This window comes from Rhinolophus ferrumequinum, unplaced genomic scaffold (assembly GCF_004115265.2).
Source record: "Rhinolophus ferrumequinum isolate MPI-CBG mRhiFer1 unplaced genomic scaffold, mRhiFer1_v1.p scaffold_57_arrow_ctg1_1, whole genome shotgun sequence".
Classification (NCBI taxonomy): Eukaryota; Metazoa; Chordata; class Mammalia; order Chiroptera; family Rhinolophidae; genus Rhinolophus; species Rhinolophus ferrumequinum.
The window spans coordinates 102,766-125,311 of NW_022680422.1; the positions used below are offsets into that span (position 1 = coordinate 102,766).

The following is a 22,546-nucleotide window of genomic DNA, read 5'->3' on the forward strand; positions in this document are numbered from 1 at the left end:
ATTGCACTTTCCAAGGTAATGGTTAATTTTCCTCAGTATTTCTAGTATCTAGTCCATATTCATGCTTCCCCAAGTGTCTCTTGCAGCTGTTGTTTTTCCAGCAAGGATACGATCGAGGACCACGATTTACAACGTGTGTTAGGACCTAAAGTTAAAGCCTATCCCCAAACCACTGCAGATCCTGGAAAATTTTCCAGGGATCAGGTCCAATTGTCACGACCTCCAACTGGCTAATGAAGCGGAAACGCTTCAGAAGTTACTTCCTGAGGTCTCAACGTTTCATGGGAAATGTAGTCTTCAAAGTGTGGGTCCACCGCTCAGCCCTCTGGGAACGGGTCTTCGGCTCTTGCTCTGCGCATGTGAGTTTCGTAGCGCTTCCTCCCATCCGCTCTCGCGGCCTTAGAAACAGTCGGTCTCAGCGTCGCTGGATTTGTGTAGCAGCAGAGGCTGCGAACCCGGGGGTGAGTGCACTGGGCCCCAGCGGTCAGGTCGGCTGGTGTCTGGATCACGGGAGGGCCAATCCCGGGGACCTCCAGTGTGTCGTCCCCTCCCCCTGCCCCGTGTACGTGCGGGGTGGGCCCGGGCGGATCCGGCGGCGCAGGTGGGGCCGAGCCCTGGTCAGGAGAAGGTGCTCGGTGCGGCCGGTATGGGGGCTGCAGGCGGCGGGAGGGGCATGCACCTTTATGACGTTCACGGTAAACTTGAGGCTACTAATAGGGGTTCGCATTGTGACTCCGAGAATTAGATAAGGTGTGATCTGCAAAACATTTTGTCAAGTGCTTGTAACCACTGTGCAAAGTGCTATCAAAAGACACTTTGTTCCCTTCGTTTATTTCGTTTAACCGTCACAAGAAGCCTACTTGTCAGTATAAACGTGTCATTTCCCAAAATGAAAGATCTTTAGTGGGGTGGGATGATATATCCCCGAGGGCACAAACTGGTAGGTGAGAGAGGTAGGACTAAAATACAGATTTTCACTACCCATCTCTTGGTCTTCCCAATGTCCTCCCTGCCCCAAACCCAGAGCGCCAACCTTTGGAGCACTTAGCACAGTAGCCTGTCCTCAAATCCCCAGAGACATCATTGTGAAGTAAATGCGGACAGAATCTTACCACGTGGTAAACACATCCTGGGATGTGTGGGTTTTCTCCAGAGCCCCTGGGTGGGACTGTGAGGCTCTTGGCGCCTTCCTGCACTGTCCAGGCTGTCTCCATCCTCAGAGGTCCAGTCTGACAAACTAATGCAGTGCTGGCCGGTAGGGACGTGATGCAAATATAATATAAAAATATAATTGAAAAATGTTCAGTAGCAGCAGTAAAAAGAAAAGGAGGTGAAGTTAATGTTACTGGTGCTTTTAATTCAGTGCATTCAAAATCCTATTTTGACTCGCGGCACTAGCCACACTTCCGGTGGAGCAGCTGCATACAGGTAATGGGTACAGTGCTGCATAGTCCAGTTTCGTGAATTCCAAAAGGGTCAGGTTTAGAATGTTAGATGAAGGTTTCAAATGAAGTGAATTTGTCTCTCAGGCTCAGGTCCCAGCCCCTCTGGAGCAAAGTAACTCTTTTAAGTCAGCAAGGAGGGAGGTTCCTCAGGGATAACTGCCCCTTGGGGGAACAGCTCTTCTGACAGACTCCTCACCAGAGCTTTAGAGTAGAGACAGAAGTGTCTCGAAGGAGCAGGTCCTGATTTGCTCCACCAGAAGCAGTTCTTGATCCCTGGGGGAAGCCTGAGTCAGACTCGGGGATGTCACCACACCCAGAAGTCATCACAGACTGTGTGACGGTGGATACTGTGGACCAACTTGCAGAAGGTGGTACGTGGGGTTGAGAGGGATGGGTGTCTGCCAGGCTGCGCAGGAAAGGGCACCTGACTGGATGGCTGGTGAGGACTGATGTCCCAGGAAGGTTTAAGCAGGCAGAGCTGACGAAATCCTAAACAGCACCTTGTTTCCTTTGTTCTGCCCTCACTCTCTCCAGATTCTGAGCCGCTCTCACACCATGTCCATCACCTCATGTGGTATCTAGAGTTATGCTCATGCTCCCTCTTTCCTGAACGTGGAGTTAACAGGATGAGACTAGAAGAAAGGTTTTCTGTTTTGGACATTTGGGGGAGCCCCAAAATATTTGGCTCGAAGTGAATGATTTTCGTAGTCACCCCGGGGAAAAGCCAGCCAGCAGCACAGGGCTGTTTACTCTCACAGGTAAGTTCCATAAACATCTTACCAACAGATGTTTTTTAGAAACCCCAACCAATTTAGAACAAAAAGTTAAACAGTATACTTCTTGCATAAAGTATCCCATCTTATTTCAGTTTTCTGGGGGACACTCTTAAGGTGTAAAGACAGTAAGAACTTGATGAACAATCCAGCCAGAGTTGTGTTTTGACATTACTTTTAATGAAGGTAGGGGGATCTCTGACAGACCTGAATGTGTTTAACCAATCCTCTGTTTTACATATGTTTCATTTTTTTGTTTTAATTAGTCAGAAGGGGGCATCAATTGGGAATTCCTTGACAAAAAGCAGTTGACCTCCCTGGGTGAATATGCAAATGAAGCCCACGTGCTCATATCAGAGATGCACGTGACCAGGTGGTGCTGCCTCTGTGTGCTTCTTCCGGTTCCTTCTCCAGAATGTCAGAGGGACAGGAGGCTCTTCCTCCAATTGTTGTTAGGAGATTTGTAGGCAGGTGAATATAGGAGTTGTAAGGAATATAGGAGTTGTAAGGTTTCTCATGAGTTCATTTCTCTTTCCTCCTCCCCAGTTGGAACCTTCAAGTATTTTACCTTCTTCCAAGAGCAGCAGAAAATGAACATGGTTCAGGTGAGTTCAGTTCTTAATACCCTTTTTATTTCACAATGCAAATTAAAAAGTTGCAAGTGTCTGTATGTTAACATGGAAATGTAGAAATAGAAATGGATCATGCAGTCAGAAAACTTGTAGAAATAAATAGCAGAGCAAAGTGGCATGTTGATAGATGCAGATACTGTAATCCTACAAATTTACTAAATTGGAGCTCCAAATTTATTTGTGAGACTTTTCATGTCCATATCAATGTCAGAAAATACTTCTTTAAAGGCTGACATTGGTGAGAAGATAAAGGAAACTCTTTCCTTATGCAATGTATGGACAATTGAAGATAAAAAATCTTTGTTGATTTCAAGTAGGTGATTTAGTTAACAACCTTCCAGTAATAACCCTAAAATAATACTGAAATTTGCCTCTACTTGTTCTACAATAAAAATAGAAGACTTAATGATAAATATATATTCTGTCAGTACTATTTTTCAGAAACCCAAATATAGGTTGAATTAAGACATTTTTCTCATGAATCAACTGCATATACTTGAAATTACCCTGCATAAATATTTCGAGTACCTGTGATATTCAGGTTGCTCGGCAGACAGTTTAAAATTCTGTTCTCTTTCAAATAATTCATCATTTCCCATTGATACTTCAAGCCTCTGCATGATGCATTCGTTTCTCTCTCCACTTGCCTGTGATCTTGTGATCAGAGACTTGATTATAATCAAATCCATTGGACCTTGTCTAATCTTTTCCTTACTGACTTTTCTGTATCACTTGCCTCTACTTCTCTTTTCCTTCTAGAAAGTTTCTCTGTTAGTGTCTGTGGCACCCTCCACTGGCAGTGCCCTCTCCCTGCTGCCATCTTCAGGGAGTCATCTTCTCTCCCTTTTCCTTTCACATGGCTCACCCCCGGTTTTCATCCTTAGCCCTTCCATCTTCTCTATTGTCCTGTACGGATTTCGTCCTCTCATTTTTTTAAAACATCTTTATTGAGATTCAATCCACATACCTTGCCAGTCACCCATTTAAAATGTAGAATTCAATGATTTTTAAAAGTGTACCCACACATATGCACAAACATAACCAGAGTCAATGTAGAGCATTTTCATCACCTTAAAACACAACTGTGTAAACTTAACTGTTCTTTCCCATCATCCCATTTCCCCTCCTTAGTCCCAAGCAAAAACTAATCTACTTTCTGTCTCTATAGATTTGCTGAAGTACTGTCTATATTATTTCATGTAGGGCAGTTTTGCCTTTGACAAATTGTGTTTTTGTTTATTTCGGAAGGTTTTAATTTTTACATTTTTGCTGCGTATAGAATTCTTGGTTGACAAGAATTCTTGCTCTGTAGCAGTTGAAGTCTCCTTTAGCACTTTGAATATGTCATCTCACTGCCTGCTGTCATCCATGGTTTCTGATTAGACATCAGCTGTTACTGCTGTTGTACATGATGACTCAGTATTTCTTGCTGCTTTTGAAATTGTTTGTCTTTTTGATAGGTTCATTATCTGTTTGGAGGTGTGGCTCTCTTACTTCAAGTTTACCCTACTTGAAGTTTGTTGTGTTTCTTGGATGTGTAGTTTAAAGTTTTTCATCAAATTTGGAGACTTCTTTGCCATTATTTCTTTAAATATTTTTTCAATCTACCAGGTGTGCCAAAAAAATTTATGCACATGACTTGTATTCATCTTTTGTTACTGGTATATATAGAGTTACAGTTTTAATACAGTTTCTTCCTTCTTAAAATGTGTATACAATTTTTTGGCACCCTCTGTTTTTCTCCTGTCTGTCTGGGATTGTCATTATGTATATGTTTGTAAACTTGATGCTATCCTGTACTTATTTTCCATCATTGTTTTTTTCTTTCTGTTTCCCACACTGCATAATTTCAATGGACATATTGTACAGTTTGTTCATTCTTTCAGCTGCTCAAATACACCTCTAGTGAAAGTTTGTGTTTTTTTCCAGTTATTGTACTTTTCAATTCTTGAGTATTTAGTTCCTTTTTAAACTGTATATCTCTTTATTCATATTCGCTATTTAGTGAAATATTATTCTCATATTTGCCTTTAGTCGTTTGATATTCTTTCCTCAAGGTCTACTTCTTTGTCCATATTTAAAACAGCTGATTTAAAGTCGTTGCCTAGTAAGTCCAACATCTTTCTCAAGAGCAGTTTGTATTGATAACACTTTTTCCTGCATGTGGGTCTTACTTTCTTGTTTTTTTCAACTTGCTTAGCCGCTTTTGTTGATAATTAGACATTTTAAATAAAATAACATGGCAACTTTAGACATCAGAATTTCTATTCTCCACAGGGGTCACTCTTGAAATGTATTTATTTAGTGATGTTTCTGAACTAATTGCATAGAGCCTCTATTTCCTGTGCTCTGTAGCAGTTGAAGTCTCTTCAGAAATTTCCTTCAATGCCTGGAATCAGTAAGTCTCCCAGTCTTTGCTCTGTGCGTGTCAGGACATTCCTTCAGCGGTCAGTCAGGCAGTTCACAAGTCTGCAGAAGCCTTCACTTCCTTCTTATGCCAAAGCTCATGGTCACCTAGAGGTGACAGCTTAGGGCCATCTCATGTGTTTCCTGAACATGGTCTGAGCCCTGCCTGGGTGTATGCACAGTTCTATGCATGTGTGGAGCCTTCTAGATTCTCACAAATATATCAGATCTTTATTAACATCCCATTCCCCAGCATTTCTTTCTAAGCTTCTTGATCACGCCATTGTTTGCCCCTGCTGTTACCAGCACTTCAGGTAGCCCCTAAGTTAAACACGTGCCTTTCAATGATTTGACAAATGCTTCTGAGAGAAGTCTTTTCACACATACTATGTGATGCTCAAGTTACACACAACTAACTTGGCTCAAATAAAGACATCGTGTAAGTAGGATCTTCCAGGGAACCACCAACAGGCGAAATGATGCCACTTTTCTGGGAATGAGGCTGTGATGGAACCTGAACGCAGTGCTGCCCCTCCTGTAGTTGCCAGGCTGCTGGCTGCAGACCGTTGGTCCTCAAACTACGGCAGAGTTCAAGAGGGAGAGTGATGGGAATAGAGTAAATTAAAAGGATGTAGTATCACTCTTTGTAGTATGAGTCAGCCTTTTTCTTGCATATTTCCACAGATTGCCTGTGTTAACTTCTATATATTTTTTTCAGTTTTTCTCATTGTTTTTGTAGAAGAGAGAATTTTCCGGGACCCCTACTTCAGCATTTTCATCTCCATCACTTACTAGCTTAACTTCTTTTAATCCAGGTGATTTTTAGTAAGCCAGATATAAAAGAAATTGGCAAAAATAAAAAAAGAATAATGCTCCTTTTCTCGCTAATTTTTGGTTTTGGAAAATATAGTTAAATTTTCTTTATTTTTTTGGATCAAAGTAAATTTGATGAGATGAGTTCCTGTTCTTTTGTTCATTTGTTTTAGTTCCCGGCTATTAGCACTGAGCTTCAAAGAGAGAAGGTATTCACTCAGTAATACTGAAGACATTAATGAACATATAATTGGATACATAACACTGGGAAAAAACACTTCTTTGTGTTCTTATTTCTTAATCTGCTTTTTATTTTATTTTTTTTGTTGTGATAAGAACGCTTGACATGAGATCTGTTCTCTTACAAATTTTTACGTGTCCAATTCAGTAATGTTAACTAGCGGCTCAAGGTTGTACAGCACTTCTCTAGAAATTAATATTTTTCTCAAGTGAAACTTTATACCCGTTGAACGGCAACTCCCCACTTCTCCCTTCTCCCAGCCCCTTTGAAGTCTGTTGTTGTGGAAACTTTCCCTTTCTCGGTTTCCAAGACTCTGACCTCTCACGGTTCTGTTATGACCTTTTAGAAGTTCTCTGGCTTTGTGACCTGTACGTTTTCTTCCCGCCTCTTTAATATCCACGGTCCCTGCAAGGCTGGTTTTGGTACTTTGCTTTCCTCATCTCAGTGTGCTCAAGGTGCTGTCTGATGGCCTCTGATACCTTCAGTTACCACCCAGATTGCTCCTAACTCCTTAATGCTTGTCTTCATCCTGGACCCCGCTCTGTGTTCTACAACCATGTGTGTGCTAGTTTAAGGGACAGTTCCAGCTTCATGTTCCACAGACATTCGGGAGCAACAAGACCAGATCTGTCTCACTAAAAATTCTGCCACAGTTTTTTCGTTTGTGTCCCTGATATCAGTATTTGACCCCAACATTGAAGAAGCTGCTCATGTTGCTTGAGCAAACAACTATATGAGTATAGTTATAGAGTAGCTATATGAGAAAGTAGTTACCACATTGGGTGCTGCCTATGCTCTGTGATTTCATCCCTACCCTTATATCCACTGCTATTACTTCACTGTACACAGTTCTCTTATACAGGTTCTGTGATTCCAAGGCCTTGGTAAGTTGTGCTTTGCTCTTTATAAGCTCTAGATTTATATATCATTATGCATTTATTTAGACAGAAGTTCAGGCATGTATGTTATCTCTACAGCTTCCATGTATCTCTTGGCTCCGATCATTGATGGCAGTGGTGTCCATGGAGGGATTGAATGTCCTAGAATTCTCTAGGACAGTCTCTTGGGATGTAGAAGAGTTGCAGGACTTCTCTTTGTACTGAAATTTTTTTGTCCTCAAAATCTACAATTCATAAATTTATATAGGTTAAGTATGTTACATTAAAAAGCTTTTTAGCTAATTGAGTAACTCCAAAGATCAAGACAAATTACGTCAAAAATCGACATTCTTTGTATGTATTTGTTTAGAGCCTTAAGTGTAAATAGGAAAATAGTAATTCTCAAAAGTATTTTCACTGTCGCCTAAATTCTGACCTTTTAAACAAAGTGTGTTATCACAGGGATCCGTGTCATTCGAAGACGTGACTGTGGAGTTCACCCAGGAGGAGTGGCCATACCTGGGCCCCACTCAGAGGGCCCTCTACAGAGATGTGATGCTGGAGAACTACAGCCACCTGGTCTCCGTGGGTGAGCAGACCTTACCACCTGACTCCTTCTGCAATACAATTCCTTTTTAAAATTATTAATTACATTCACACTTTATGGAGAGTAGTGTTATTTAGGCTTTTGAGTAAGAGGCCTAGGTAACCGAAACCTTTAGAGAAATAAACATCGTTTGTATCATTACTTTCCCATTGAAAGCAGCAAATTGGTGCTTTTATTTTGTTGTTGCTGCTGCATCTTTCTCCACAGTCAGAAACTAGAAACCCAATGGATCTTGTCTAAATATATCCTCAATTGTTGCGTTCACAGGGTATTGCATTACCAAACCCCAGGTGATCTTCAAGTTGGAGCAAGGGGAAGAACTGTGGTCCTTAGAGGAAGAATTCCTAATCCAGAGGTACCCAGGTGAGTGAGTATGGACAGAAGGATTCACCAGGGGTAGTTAGACCTTAGAGGGAACACTTCTGAAAGTTGTTTTTCTTTTTAAACAGCTTTGAGATGTAATTCACATATCACACAGTTCACCCATTTAAGGTGTACAGTTCACTGGCTTTTAATATATTCAAAGATAATATGTAAATATCACTACAGTCAATTTTCTCCATCTCAGAGAGAAACCCCATACCCTTTAGCTGTCATCGCCCTATGTCCTTTCCCCTGCAGCCCTAGCAACCATTGATCTTTCTATCTCTAGATTTGGCTATTCTGGACATTTCATATCAATGGAATTAGATGTGTTTTCTTTTGTGATTGGTTTCTTTCACTTTGCATTACAAGGTTCATATTATAGGATGTATTAGTACTTCATCCTTTTAATTGCAAAATAATATTTTATTGTCTTGATATACCGCATTTGTTTGTCTATTTATCAGTCATTGGACCTTTGGGGTTTCACCTTTGACTACTATTGAGTAATGCTGATATAATCATTCATTTACAATTTTTTGCATGGACATATGCTTTTGTTTTCCTTGAGTTCCTAGCTAGGAGTGAAATTGCTAGGTGTTAACTGTGGAATGCCAGACTGTTTTGCAGAGCTGTACCATTTTACATTTCTAATGACAGTGTATGAGGGTTCCGATTCCTTCACATCTTCACCAGCACTTACTATCTGACTTTTTGATTGTTGCCATACTAGTGGATGTGAAGTGCTATATCATTGCTGTATTAGTCAGCTGGGCTGGCATAACACAATACCATACCCTGGGTGGCTTAAATAACAAATTTATTTCTCACAGCTCTGGAGGCTGAAAGTCCAAGATCAAGGCGCCAGCATGGTTGCTTTCTGGTGAGGCCTCTCCTCCTGGCTCACCATGTCCTCAGATGGCCTTTCCTCTGTGCACACATGGACAGAGAAAGAGCTCTGATATCTCTTCCTATTTTTCTAAGGACTCCGGTTCTGTGGAATTAGGGCCCCGCCTTTCTGACCTCATTTAGCCTTCATTTCTTCCCTAAAGGTCTCATCTCCAAATATAATTACATTGGGGGTTAGGGCTTCAAAATAAGAGTTTGGGGAAGACACAGTTCATTCCATAATAATTTTCCTGATAACTGATGAGGTGAAGCACTTTTTCATGTGCTTATTGGTCTTTGTCTAAATTAATAAAACAATTCCAGGAATTTCAAAAGTTAAAGTTTCAATGTAATTCCTCAAGCAAAAAATTAAAATCATCTCCAGTAAATGTTCTCACTGAAAGTTTTTGTTGTGAAGCCATTTAAACAGGGTAACATAAAATGTGACATAATTTAGATCAAGCATATTTCCAGGTCATTAAATGTAAATGATTGAATCATACTGATCAGCTAAAAAAGATATCCACAAATAAGTATGTTAGAGAGATTGTAATAAAAGAATGCTAAAGTTATTAAGTCAACAGAAAAAAAAAATTCTTTAGGATTTAGTGTTCTGTTATCGTTCAGGTTTGACAATAAATTCTTTAGCTTAAAGAAGGCTCCTAGTGCAATGGCACAGGTTAACATGAACCTGTAAACATTTGAAAGACTGCACCAAACTATATGATGTCCATGGTCATAAAACACAAAGTAATGGGTTTCTAAGAACTTAGAATTCACTTGAATTGGGAGATCCTATTTAATAGACCTTAAGTCTTCCATTAACATTGTCGATAGGTTCTTGAAAACTAACTTTGAGCAAAATGACTTATAATGAACCCACCTGTGTCACAGGCTAATTGATATAAACAGTATTTGTTCCTATAGCAAAAATCACTGAACATCTACATAAAGATCCAAAACAGTTCCAACATTAAACATTAATGTAAATGTGAGATATACATATATCTAGTATGTATACATGTATCTACATATACATTAATCATTATTTCCCAACCTGCTTATGCCAGTTCAGCATGGCAGGTGGCCAGAGCCTATCCCAGCAGCTCAGGGCTGAAAGTGGGGAACTACCGTGGACAGGAAACCATTCCATCGTAGGGTACATAACATATACCACACTCAGTCAGACTGGGGGCAGTGTACACACGGCACTTCACTCAACATGCACATCTTGGGGTGTGATTGGAAACCAGAGTACCCGGAGAAACCCCACACAGACATGGGGAGAAGGTGCCAACTCAGCACAGACAGTGGCCCGGGCTGGGATTGGCTTTTTTGTTCTCACTAACGTTGTCATGAAACAATGTTTAATGAAGGAAGTTATTTGAGGACCTGCTGTACCTCATCTGATGAAATAAATACTGTGGATTTTAAATAGTATGTTTATAGAGGATACAAATTATATTTGTATTAAAGTTAAATATATATCTGTATATATGTATGCTGAACTCAAAGGACAAGCCTTTCAAATTCCCATGGAATAATAAGATTGTGAAAATATAATTTTAGTCTAAAAAGAAAAGAGTAAATGCAACTAATTAGAATCACCACAAATAATATTCTCTCAATCTAGTTTTATAAATCTAGTAATCATAAAGTGGGTAAAAAAAACTTTCAACATGGAAAGGTAAAAAATTACTTCTTTTAAACAATGTATAGCAAAGGAAATCAATTCCAAAATTAGATGAGATTTATAAAATAATAAGAATAAACATACATATTAGAAATCTTAGAATATAGCTAAATTCGGGAATAGAGGTAAATGTGTAGTATACTAATAAGTAAGAACAATAACAAAAGTTACTAATGAAAGAAGAATTTAAAAGTGACATTAATGAACTGGAAAACTGAGAAATTGTAGAATGTTCTTAGAATAAAAAAATAATAAAATGGGTGAAACTTTAGTTAATCCTAACAAAGACAAAAGAAAAAACAACTTTTTGTATAAAAAATTCAAGTGGTGATAGATTTGTAAAGATTTAATGCATTAACAGACTAAATCCCATTCATAAAATACAGTGAACTTGCTTTACCAGATATCAAGGATTTATGTAAAATTCTAAGTAATTAAGTCACATGCAGCTGAGGGTGGGATAGTTAAATAAATTGGTGAAACAGAAAAGAAACCTCAAGAAAAAACATGTGTTTTTATAGACAGTTGGTCTTTGACACATGGCACTATCCTCACAGAGCAATGGGAAAAGAATGCTGAGGTAACCTTATGGATCAAAACCAAAAAATTGGATTCAGGTGCCTTATGTTCTGGTTTTCAAAACAAAACTAGAAATATTCTATATGATTATAAGGAAAACATATTCATGAGTGTGTTTACGGAAGGAATTTATAAGATATGAAAGGGCTTAACCAGGGGAAAGATGGAGTAAATATATTCCCTCCTACTTCACCCACTAAATTCAGTTAAATATGTACTTGTACATATAGTACACCTATACATATGTGTGTGTGTGTGTATAAAGATTCTAAAATATGGAAAGGAGTGAAGATGAGCTACAGATGTTAGCACCTGATGAAACACTGGGTGCCAATAGGAGGCTTGTAGGGGCCTGATCTCTTACCCCTGCCCCGTGTTAAAGTGGCATCTTCTCCAACTCCCAGGGTGTCAGCAGAGGTTTGGTGGGGAATCTGGACTTCTCTCCCGACTTGGCAGTAATGAAGCTACACCCTACTTCTTCTGTTGGCGTGGTTTTGGAGGAGGCTGTTAAAACTGAACATCAACTTTGATAAAGTCCAATTCTTTAATTTTCTCTTAAGGACCATGGTTGTTTTGTTGTGTCTAGAAATATCAGAACCAAAGGAACACAGATTATTCCTATGTGTTTTTTTAAGATATTTTAAAATTTTACATTTTATACTTTGTAATCTATTTCCTGTTAATTTTTGTAGAAAGTGTGAGGTATATGGCAAGTTTAAATTTTTGAAGAGGGGGTCCAGTTATTCTAGCATCATATGTTGAAGAGATTATCATTTTTCCGTTGAACAGCATTTGCTAAACTTTAGAAAACGGGAGTATATTTGCATATTTTGGCATATGTATATATTTTACATATTTCTGTATGTCTAAGATTGTATACTTCTGTGGCATCTCTATTTTTTTTATTCATCAACATATCCTTATGCCAGTAGCACATTAACTTTATTACACTAGCTTATAAATACTCAAAATCAAATAATATGAGTTCACCAGCTTTCTTCTTTATCAATTTTAATATGAGCTTCTTGATATTTACAAAGAAATGCATGACTTGACAATGACTTTCAACTGGGATTGCATTGAATCTATAAGTGAAAATTAAAGACAATTGATGTCTTGATAATTTATGACTTTCAAATCCATAAATAACATATACCTTCCATTTATTTAGGATTTCTTGGATTTCTTTGGTTATTATTTCTTTCATCAGAAGTTTTCAGCCTAGAGATACCAAGTGTATGTGTGTACATGCACACATGTGTGGTATGGTAAATTATGTTTATCGGATTTCAAATTCCAGTTTATCATTATTTGTATATTCACTTTTGTATATTGGCTTTGTATTTTGCTTTTGCTGAAAACACTTATTAGTTCAAAGCTTTTAAAGATCTTCTTGTAATTTTTTTATGTAGTCTTATTTTGTATCTTTCATTTTTATTTTTGTCATATTGTTTTGGTTGGAACTTCCATTACACTGTTATGTAGAAGTGGTGAGAGTAAACACCCTTGTCTGTTTTCCCCAATCTTAGGATTAAGGATTTCATTCAGTCTGTCACTCTTAAGTATGATTTTAGCTATAGGCTTTTTGTAGATTACTTTTATTAGGTTAATAAGTGGATTTTGAATTTCATGAAATATTTTTTTACCTTAATTTATGTGATTGTGTGGTTTTAATTCTTTAGACGATTAATATGATAGATTACATTTTTGATTTTTAATGTTTGAACAGCTTTCATTCTTGGGGTAAATCCCATTTGACCCTGATTTATTATTTTTTTATATATTGCTATGTTCTTTCAGCTACTGTTTTTCATTATTTTTACATTTATGTCATGAGGGATATTGATTTTTAGGGTTTGTTTTTTTTTCTTTGAATTGTTTCTTACATTTTGCTGTGAGGATAACACAGGCCTTATAAAATGATTTACGAACTACTCCAACATCTTCGTCTTGTATTTTCTCAAAAAGATTATGTAAAATTCATATTAATTCTTCTTTAAATGTGTGGTAGAATTCACTAGTTAATACCACCAATTCCTGGAGCTTCTTTTTGAACTACATATTTTTGACCACATACTCAATTTTTTAAATTGATTTATTTGGGTTATTTTTACTACATGAGTGAGTTTGTTAGTTTTTTGTTTTCAAGAAATGTGTGTCCATTACATGTAAACTATCAAATTTATGGGCATAGAGTTTCTCTTAATATTCTTTATTATCTCTTTAATGTCTTGTATTAGTAGTTATATCCCCTCTTGCGTCTTTTTCTGATATTGATAATGTGTGTTCTCGTTTTTTTTCTGTGTTGGTTTATATCTATTTAAAAAAAAAAATCTTATCAGGCGACCGGTTGGCTCAGTTGGTTAGAGCGCAGTTAACTGGAGCGCAAGGTCTCCGGTTAATTCCCATATGGGCCAGTGAGATGCTCTCTCCACAGCTAGATTGAAAACAACGACTTGACTTAGAGCTGAGCTGCGCCGTCCACAACTAGATTGAAAAACAATGATTTGACTTGGGTCCTGGGGAAAAAACACTGTTCCCCAATATTCCCCAATAAAAATTAAAATAAAATAAAAAATCTCTTCAAAGAAGTAAGCTTTGGCTTGATTGGTTTTCCTCTGTTTCCAATTTCATTGTATTCTCTAATCCTTATTATTTTTCTTCCTTTTACTTTCTTTAGATTTATCTTCTCTTTGTATAATTTCTTAAAGTGGAAGGTAGGTAACTAGTGGAGGTCTTTTTTTTTTTTTTTCTAATGTGAATAATTTACCCTATAAATTTATTTCTGAGTACTCTTTTAGCTGCATGCCACAAATTTCTGTTTTGAACAGTTTTTATTTTCATTTACTTCAAAATATTTTAGTGTTCTGTGAGACGTCATCTTTCACCCATGGTTTAATTGGAACTGTATGAATTTAGATTTATTTTGTGTTTTTCCAGATAACTTGGTGTTACTGATTTCTAGTGTAATTTCTCCATGGCTTGAGATCACACTTTATATGGTTTCTCTTCTTTATAATTGTAAAGATTTGTCTTACAGCCCAGAATGTGGTTTGTCTTGATGAATACTTCATGTGCATTTGAGGATAATGTGAATTCAAGTGCTATTTAATGTATGTTTGGATTTTGAGGGTATGATTTTTATAAGTGCTATTTCATCCTAGCTGTACTATTTGGCCTACTGTTACCTTCCTGCCTCTTTTTCTTTCCTCTGTTTTTATGTTTTCCTTCTTTTTTTTCATTCTGTGTGCTATGAGTTGGCCACAAGTGCCCTAAAAGAATAGATGTGTTGCTCTTGCCCATGCAGATTTCATAGAGTACATAGGAATATGTTTCCAGGTGGAATTTGGGCAGTGGCCGCTGTGACCATTTCCCAGAATATCTTATGCATGGAAATTTCTCAGGATTCTTCATGATCTTTCCTATGAGTTCTTGGTTTGGCTTAAGGAAAATATTGCAAGTGTGTACTAACCCTGTATATCTGTGGTAGAACCGCAGAAAAGAATGTTTCTTTTTTTTTAATCTTCTTTTTGGTGGGAGTGGCTTGAATATGAGGGATATTGTCTAAAAGATTTTCTGTTCTATTAGAGCACCTTTTTCTCACATCTTTGTCTAAAAGAAACAGGATTTTCTTGGGGCTGTTTTACCTCTCCTTATCGGCTTTGGATTGCAATCTTCTCCAGCACTTGAGCACCCCATATAAGATACATGGGAAGCAGAAAGAAAATCTTGGGATTCTCTTCCATGTCATTTTTTAAGTCCAAGAGTCCACCTTTTTTCCATTTTGTAGCATCTTTATTTCTTTGTTAATTATTTTTCAAGGGATTTCCAATTGTAAGGCGGAGGACCTGGGAAGAATGGCCTGCTCTGTCTTGGCTAGCAGTAGAAATAACATTTATGGTCTTTTTGTTGTTCTTTAAAGAACAAACAAACAAACAAACATAGATGAATGAGAGAAAGAGAGAGACTGACTGTCTCTGTCTTTCTGTCTGTGCATGAATTATTAATTTTGGAAACATGACCCCAAACTATAAAATGACAAAACATATGGCTATGAGCTCCTCTCAATAATAAGTATAAGATTCATACGATGATTTTAATTTTTTTCATTTTAGGATATTACCAAGTTGATGTGCACATTGAGGAGAACCAGGAAAAACAAGAGAAACCTCTGTGGCAAGTAATATTCAGTGACAAGAAAACATTGAGTAAAGAAGGGCAAAAAGTTTTAGAAAACCCAATTAATCTGGATATAACTCCAAATTTTTCAGGAAAAGTGCCCTGTAAATGTGATTCATGTAGAATCAATTTGCCACTTGTTTCTGAATTGATTGTTAGTGGTAGATACTGTTCAAGAAAGAAGGCTGATAACATAAATGTATGTGAAAAGTTGCAGCTTGATATTGAACATGAGAAAACTCATACTGGAGAGTGGTCTTACAAATATAATAAAAATGTGAAAGCTCTCAGTTATAAGAAAGATCATCAGATATTTCAAACTCTGAAACAGCCTTTCAAATGTAATGAACTTGGAAGAGTTTTACATGATAGGACTATTGTCTGTGTTACAGCTCAGAGTTGTCTAACAGGAGAGGAATCCTGTCAGGATGATGAATTTAGGGAAAACTGTGATAAAGCAGTTGTATTTAACCAAATGAGAGCTGGCACAAGAGAGAAATGCTTTGATATTAATGAATGTGAGAGATCCTGTGACAAAACTAACACTGTAGAATACAGTAAAGTTCACAGGGCTACGACAAACTGTGAATGTCATGAAAGTGGAAATAACTTCAGCAAGAATTCACCTCGCACTCAACCTCAGCGAACTGTCACAAGACAGGGTGCTTTTGAAAGCAGTAAATGTAAAGAAAACTTGAGCCAGAGCTCAGCCTATCTAGTGCATCAGAAGACACAAACTGGAGATAATTGCTCTGTTTTTAATGGATGTACAGATGTCTACTGCCAGGAATTAGACCTAACAATACATCAGAGAACTCAAGCAGAAGAGAAATTCTATGAGTGTACTAAATATGGGGAATGCTTGTATCAAAACTCACTTCTCAGTGTACATCAGGAAAGTGACACAGGAGAGAAGTCATTTGAAAGTGATGAATGCAGCAAATCCTTTTACAAGAAAACACACCTCATTCAGCATCAGAGGACCCGCTCAGGAGAGAAAACAGATGAATGTGAGGCAAGCAGGAAATCCTTTTGTTCAAATTCACACACTATTCATTATCCTGCTACTCATTTGGGGGTCAATCTCTGTGAATGTAATGAATGTAGGAAAACTGTCTGTCAGGCGTCAAACCTCAGTGAACATCTGACAGTTCACACAAAGAAGAACCCTTATGATAACAATGGATGTGGGCAGTCATACAAGAAACCCGCCCTCTTAGTACACCAGAGACAACACACAGAGATGAAACCTTATGAAAGTAATAAATATGAGAAATCATTCTCCAGTGTAACACAGCACAAAGAACATCAGAGAATTCACACAGCAGAGAAACCCTATGAATGTACTGAATGTGGGAAACCTTTTGCCCACAATTCAACTCTCAAAGTACACCAGAGAATTCACACAGGTGTAAAATCCTATGAATGTAATGAATGTGGGAAAACTTTCTCCCAAAAGTCACACCTTACTGCACACCAGAGAATTCACACAGGGCAGAAACCTTATGTGTGTAATGAATGTGGGAAAACTTTTGCCCAAAATTCAACTCTCCGAGTACACCAGAGAATTCACACGGGGGAGAAACCCTATGAATGTAGTACCTGTGGGAAACCATTTGCCCGCAACTCAAACCTCAGAGCACATCAGAGGATTCACACAGGGGAGAAACGCTATGAATGCACTGAATGTGGGAAAACTTTCTCCCAAAGGACACACCTGTGTGCACATCAGAGAATTCACACAGGGGAGAAACCCTATGGATGTACCGAATGCGGGAAAACTTATGTCCGTAAGGCAGCCCTTAGAGTACATCACAACAGAAGGCACAGCAGAGAGAAAACCCTTGTATGTAATGAATCTGGGATGCCCTAAAGGAACTCATACAACACAGTGGAGAAGCTCATGGCACATAGACTTCCAAATTGTTTCCTTCAGCTATTTAGTTTTGTGCTAGGCACGTAACTTGTCTAAATTCTAGTCCACATGGGTCTGGTCATGGAATATGATGTTATTACATTTAAGCTAAGTCTGGCCTTAAAAAGTCATCTTATATTGTTCCTGTCTGTGTTATACTGGAATGGGGAAATTTCTATGGGAGACTTGGGTGCTATGTATTGAATATAGAACACAAGGTTAAAGAAGCTAGAGTCTGAATAATTGGTTGAAATAGATTTCGCCACTAACAGATCTTCACTGTTTTGTTGTTTTAAGCAACAGTTAAGATTTTACTCTGTTGAGCTAGTACAGATTTGGGTCTTTTGGTTAAATGCATATCGTTTAGGCAGCTCTCTGTTAGACTGGGATGAAATCCTATAAATATAATAAATGTCAGAAGACCTACCAGAATTCAGCATATCGTTGTACATCAGAGACTTCACATAAGGAAGAAAACTTCTGTCAATGTCCCTGAATAATCAAACTTCATTAAAAATCAGAAGTCTTAGGAAAAAAACACAAAAGCCTTTACCACCAAGTGAACTTCACTGAACATGAAATAATTAAGATTATGCTAAAATCTTGTATTTTGATAACTAATTTTTCAACATACACTGAATTGCATCAAATAATTTTTTCTGAGTTAATGTATCAGTTTTAAAATTGAAGATAAATTCTTCACCTAGAACTGATGAACCAAAACTTGTGATTTATATGTAATATTAAGCTTTATAGCAACTATAGAGAAAAATATTTACATATGCACAAACACTGTGGAATGTGAAGTTTTAAAGATGGAAGAATAATGTGAACTCTGTGGACAACAAGAAATGTGACTAGTGTGTGAGCTATGTGGTACATCTGTATGAGTATGTAACAAATTTCATTACTGGTTCTAGTACAAGGCAGTAGCCAAACTTGGTCTCGACCTGTTCACTTTCCTTTTCTGAATGACAGTCTATGTGCTGCTTCTGTTTCTTCCCTCAGCTTGATGCTGTTAGACTTTGGGTTGCGTGCTATGTCTGAATATTGGTCTGGCCCTGTTTTTCTAGGACCTTGTTGATCCATGAGATTTCTCAAGGATTCTGGTGTGTGTGCCTCTGCGTGTGTGTTTCTGTGTGTGTAGTGGATGGTGATTCTTACATGCTCTTCGGCCTTCATTTTATGCCAGCTAATGGTTCATTTTGTGCTGAGTAATTAAAAAGCACCCCTTCACTTTGGGGTGAAGGGGTTATCACTTTGTGAGGGGTGTCTATCTATTACATTGTTTTGTACACCTGCAACTAATAAATAAAAAGCAACTCTTCTTAGCCCTCTTGTATGCATTTAGCCTGAGCATCCTGTCTATGATATTTTCCCAACCCCGTGGTGCTTGCTCACACTGCATCATTGCAAACCACTTAATTTCTACCCTTCTTGTATAGCAGGTTTTAAAATTGGAATAAAATCAGGGCTACTTTCGTGTCATAAGCACCACATTGGTATTGAAAAAGACTCACATTTTGGGGAAACAATATAGTATAGGGTAGTCTTTAGCAAGGAAATATTTAGTCAGTCATCATTTCAGGCTACATGGTTTGGTCAGCACAGAGAAAAAAGTAACTGAAATTCTCATTTTTAAAACCTAGAAGACTAAAAACTTCTCTCAACCCTGGGCAGGTTGCTTTCTGCAAGTATCATCTGTTAGATTCAGAATGTGGAAAATAGTCAGGTCAGTTGATTCCCTGAGTAAGTTTTCTATTTCCTATCTTGTGTTGATATGGTGTGAGGGAAAATGATGGTATAACTTTAGCACTAAGTGGAGAACAGGTATTTCTTTGACACTGACTTACCAGCACTTAACTTAGTGGCATCCCTGCCAAAGGAAAGAGCCAGGAGTGAGAGCCCAGCGCTGGATGAAGTCTGTATCATAGAACCTCTGGAGCTGGCACGCACACCACAGACTGGATCAGCACTCCTTCTGGCTGGACAGTTCCAGCAGCTAAGAGAATGTTTGCCTCTCAGTTTCTTCAAACCTTGAAACAACGTAAGCTTATTGCACAACCAAAAGGGAAATGAAAGTCAAAAGGCATCTCTGATTCCCCCTCCACTCAGCAACGATCTCACATGACCTCCATTTATATTAATTTTAAAATCAACCTTTTCTCTTGAAGTCAGTGATCGTGATAGTAGCAAGATGAAATGACCAAGGCTTCCTTTTGGGGCCATTTCCAGTCACATAGAGTTGGGATGGTAAGTACAGAGAAATATGGCTATCCCACCCACTAGGCAACAAAACATTTGCATAGTCAGGCCCAAGTTGGAAAAATACAGAGAGATTAGCCATCCAATGAATCCTTTTGGCACTGTTGGCATTCGTCAAAGTAATAGACACAGTCTCTGATTTTGGAATGTTTCCAGATTCTTAGACCTTAATTTGAGTCCCATTTTAGAGTTTCCAGAGCTGGTATTGAAAAAGAAAACAGGGATGTGTTCTTTCTGAATTCCTTTTTCATCCCCTGTGCTATACAGTGTCACTCCAAATTCATATTTTGATGACTGACTCCCCATTGTGAATGTATTTGAAGTGTGGAGCCTTTGAATATTTATAATAATGAGCATTTATTAAACACACACATAGGAGACATTATACAAAGTACTGGGAATATGCCCTGCCCATGTGGATCTTATAACCTGCCTGGGAAAACAGTATCACTGTAGTGCTGGCTGCCACTGTAAAAGAGATGCTACTCTCAAATTTAGTAAGATTTGTTACATTTCAGTCCAACAACAGTGGAATTAAATTAGAAGCCAGTGACAGAAAGATCTGTCATCGAATTTCCTCACATACTTGAAACCAATTAAAACATGCATATGCAACTCAAGAGTTAAGATAGAGCCAAACGATTAAAAAGTATTTTGAGCTGAGTGAAAATGAAAAAAAATTTTCAAGATTATTGGGATCTACCTCATTGAGTACTTAGCATAAAGCTTTATGATTATATTAGAAAAGATTTCAAATCAACAACATCAGCTTCTACCTTAAAAAGCAGAAAAAGAACAGCGAAGAATACTAAAAGTATACAGAATAAAGGAAATAAAAAATGTCAGTGTGGAAATTAACAAATTGAAAACAAACAAGAAAATTACAAAAAAAAGAATGTTTTTTGAGAACTGCATATTATTTATAAACATCTGTTCAGGCTGATGAGAAAATAAAAGAGGACATACAAACCAGCATATCAGGAATAAGAGAAGTAACATAACAGCTTCTACAGATACTAAAAAAATAAACTTATGAACACATTATTCCAACAGATTTGATAACCAAGGTGAAATGGACAAATAGCTCAAAAGACTACCTAATTTCACTAAATAGCAAACAGAATAGTCCTGCATTTATTAAAGAAATTGAATTTCTAGTTTAAAACGTTCCCTCAAAGAAAACTATGTCTAGATGTCTTCACTGGTGAATTCTACCAAATATTGAAGAAGAAATTATGCCAATTCTCCGTAACTAAAGAGAAACTTGGAAGAGATGGGACTACTTCTCGGCTTATGTTATGAGGCCAACATTACCCAGATTCTAAAACCAAAGACATTTTTAAAAAACTACAGACCAGCACCCCTCATTACTATAAGTGGGGAAATTCTTAACACAAATTTAGCAAATCAAATCCACCAATATCTAAAAAGTCTAGAACATGCACAAATGGTGTTCATCCTAGGAATGCCAGGTTGGTTTAATCTTTAAAAATCAATCAATATAATTAGACTTATAAATAGATTAAGTGGAAACAAAACAGTCTGAGTAAATACACAAAAATCATTTGCCGGGGCTGGCCCGGTGGCTCAGGTGGTTGGAGTTCTGTGCTCCTAAAACCAAAGGCTGCCAGTTCGAGTCCCACATGGGCCAGTGAGCTCACAACCACAAGGTTGCTGGTTCGATTCCTCGACTCTGCAAGGGATGGTGGGCTGCACCCCCTGCAAGTAACAATGACAACTGGACCTAGAGCTGAGCTGCGCCCTCCACAACTGGGATTGAAAGGACAACAACTTGACTTGGAGAAAAGTCCTGGAAGTACACACTGTTCCCCAATAAAGTCCTGTTCCCCTTCCCCAATAAAATCTTTAAAAAAAAATAATTTGCCAAAACCCCATATCTATTTATAATAAAAACCTTTAGTAAATTGATTGGATATGGTAAGAATACAAGACCTTGGTGGTTCTTTCCCCAGGCATTTCTCAGGTTTGTAGGTGCAGCAGCAGGTCCTGTGTGACTAGCTCTCAGCTGAATGACAAAGTGATCTTAGAACCCTTTGAAGAGAGAAACAGCGTGGCCAAAAACAGCCATCCATGTGTGGACATGTCCTTAGGACCGAACTGCCCTCCCCAAAAAAGGAGAAAGCCATATTGGTACCCTGGGGGGTTGCTGTCTGGTTCTACGACTTGGGCTGGAGCAGGTCCAGGGGTGCACATGGGAATCCTGATCGGTGGGATTCTGGCATGGCCCTGCCTGGACATGCAGAGCCCCAGGCCGAGGGCCACCAAGACCTTGTGCTCTCCAAGATGCGGAGAAGCTGCTGTGCCAGGGCTGACTCCACCGGCATGACCTAGACCCTGCCAGAGACCAGGCCTAGGCAAAACTCCTAACCCCCAACCCTGCCCTGGCCCACCGCAGCCCCATCTGCACCCTGGACGCTCCACCCACCACCCAGAACTGCGCTGACAGGCATTGTGGCTGCTGACCAGATGTGCCCTGGTACTAGGAGCCAGGAGCCCCGTGGGAGGACCTCTCTGCCACGGCTCCCTGACGAAGCTGGGTTTCATGAGGAACAGCACACAATTTGGGGATCAGCTGACCTCCATGCTGAAACAGACAGCACATACCTTCGGCTCTCTAGACCTCTCCAACTCACAGTCAGAGGCTGCATCTCAAGGAATGCAGGAAGTAACATTGGTCTTCCCTGCAACCCAGCGTCTCCTCCAAGTTCGCACCTCCAAATCTGCTGCAGGCAGATGGGCAGATCCTGTGGCCTCCTCCATCCAAGAATCAGCACTCAAGGCTGTGAGGTGAGGGGTCTGTGGCTCAGGAAATGACCCCTGCGAGTGGCTCAAGTTTTCAAAGACTAAT

General features: G+C 38.6%; 1 protein-coding gene across 2 annotated transcripts; it reads left to right on the plus strand.

Annotated features, from left to right (window-relative positions):
* The first annotated feature begins 311 nt into the window (after positions 1 to 311).
* LOC117020041 (zinc finger protein 658) lies at positions 312 to 21,332 on the plus strand. 2 transcript variants are annotated; one of them, XM_033102244.1, is made up of 6 exons: positions 312 to 461; positions 1,980 to 2,203; positions 2,765 to 2,823; positions 7,638 to 7,777; positions 8,063 to 8,158; positions 15,434 to 21,332. In XM_033102244.1, exons 4-6 carry the CDS (start codon positions 7,744 to 7,746, stop codon positions 17,368 to 17,370), a joined length of 2,067 nt encoding a protein of 688 aa, XP_032958135.1. In that variant the 5' UTR covers positions 312 to 461; positions 1,980 to 2,203; positions 2,765 to 2,823; positions 7,638 to 7,743; the 3' UTR covers positions 17,371 to 21,332. The 2 variants fall into 2 exon arrangements, with proteins under 2 accessions (XP_032958135.1, XP_032958134.1); XM_033102243.1 differs by having other exon boundaries at positions 7,651 to 7,777; positions 15,434 to 21,331.
* Positions 21,333 to 22,546: the final 1,214 nt, after the last annotated feature.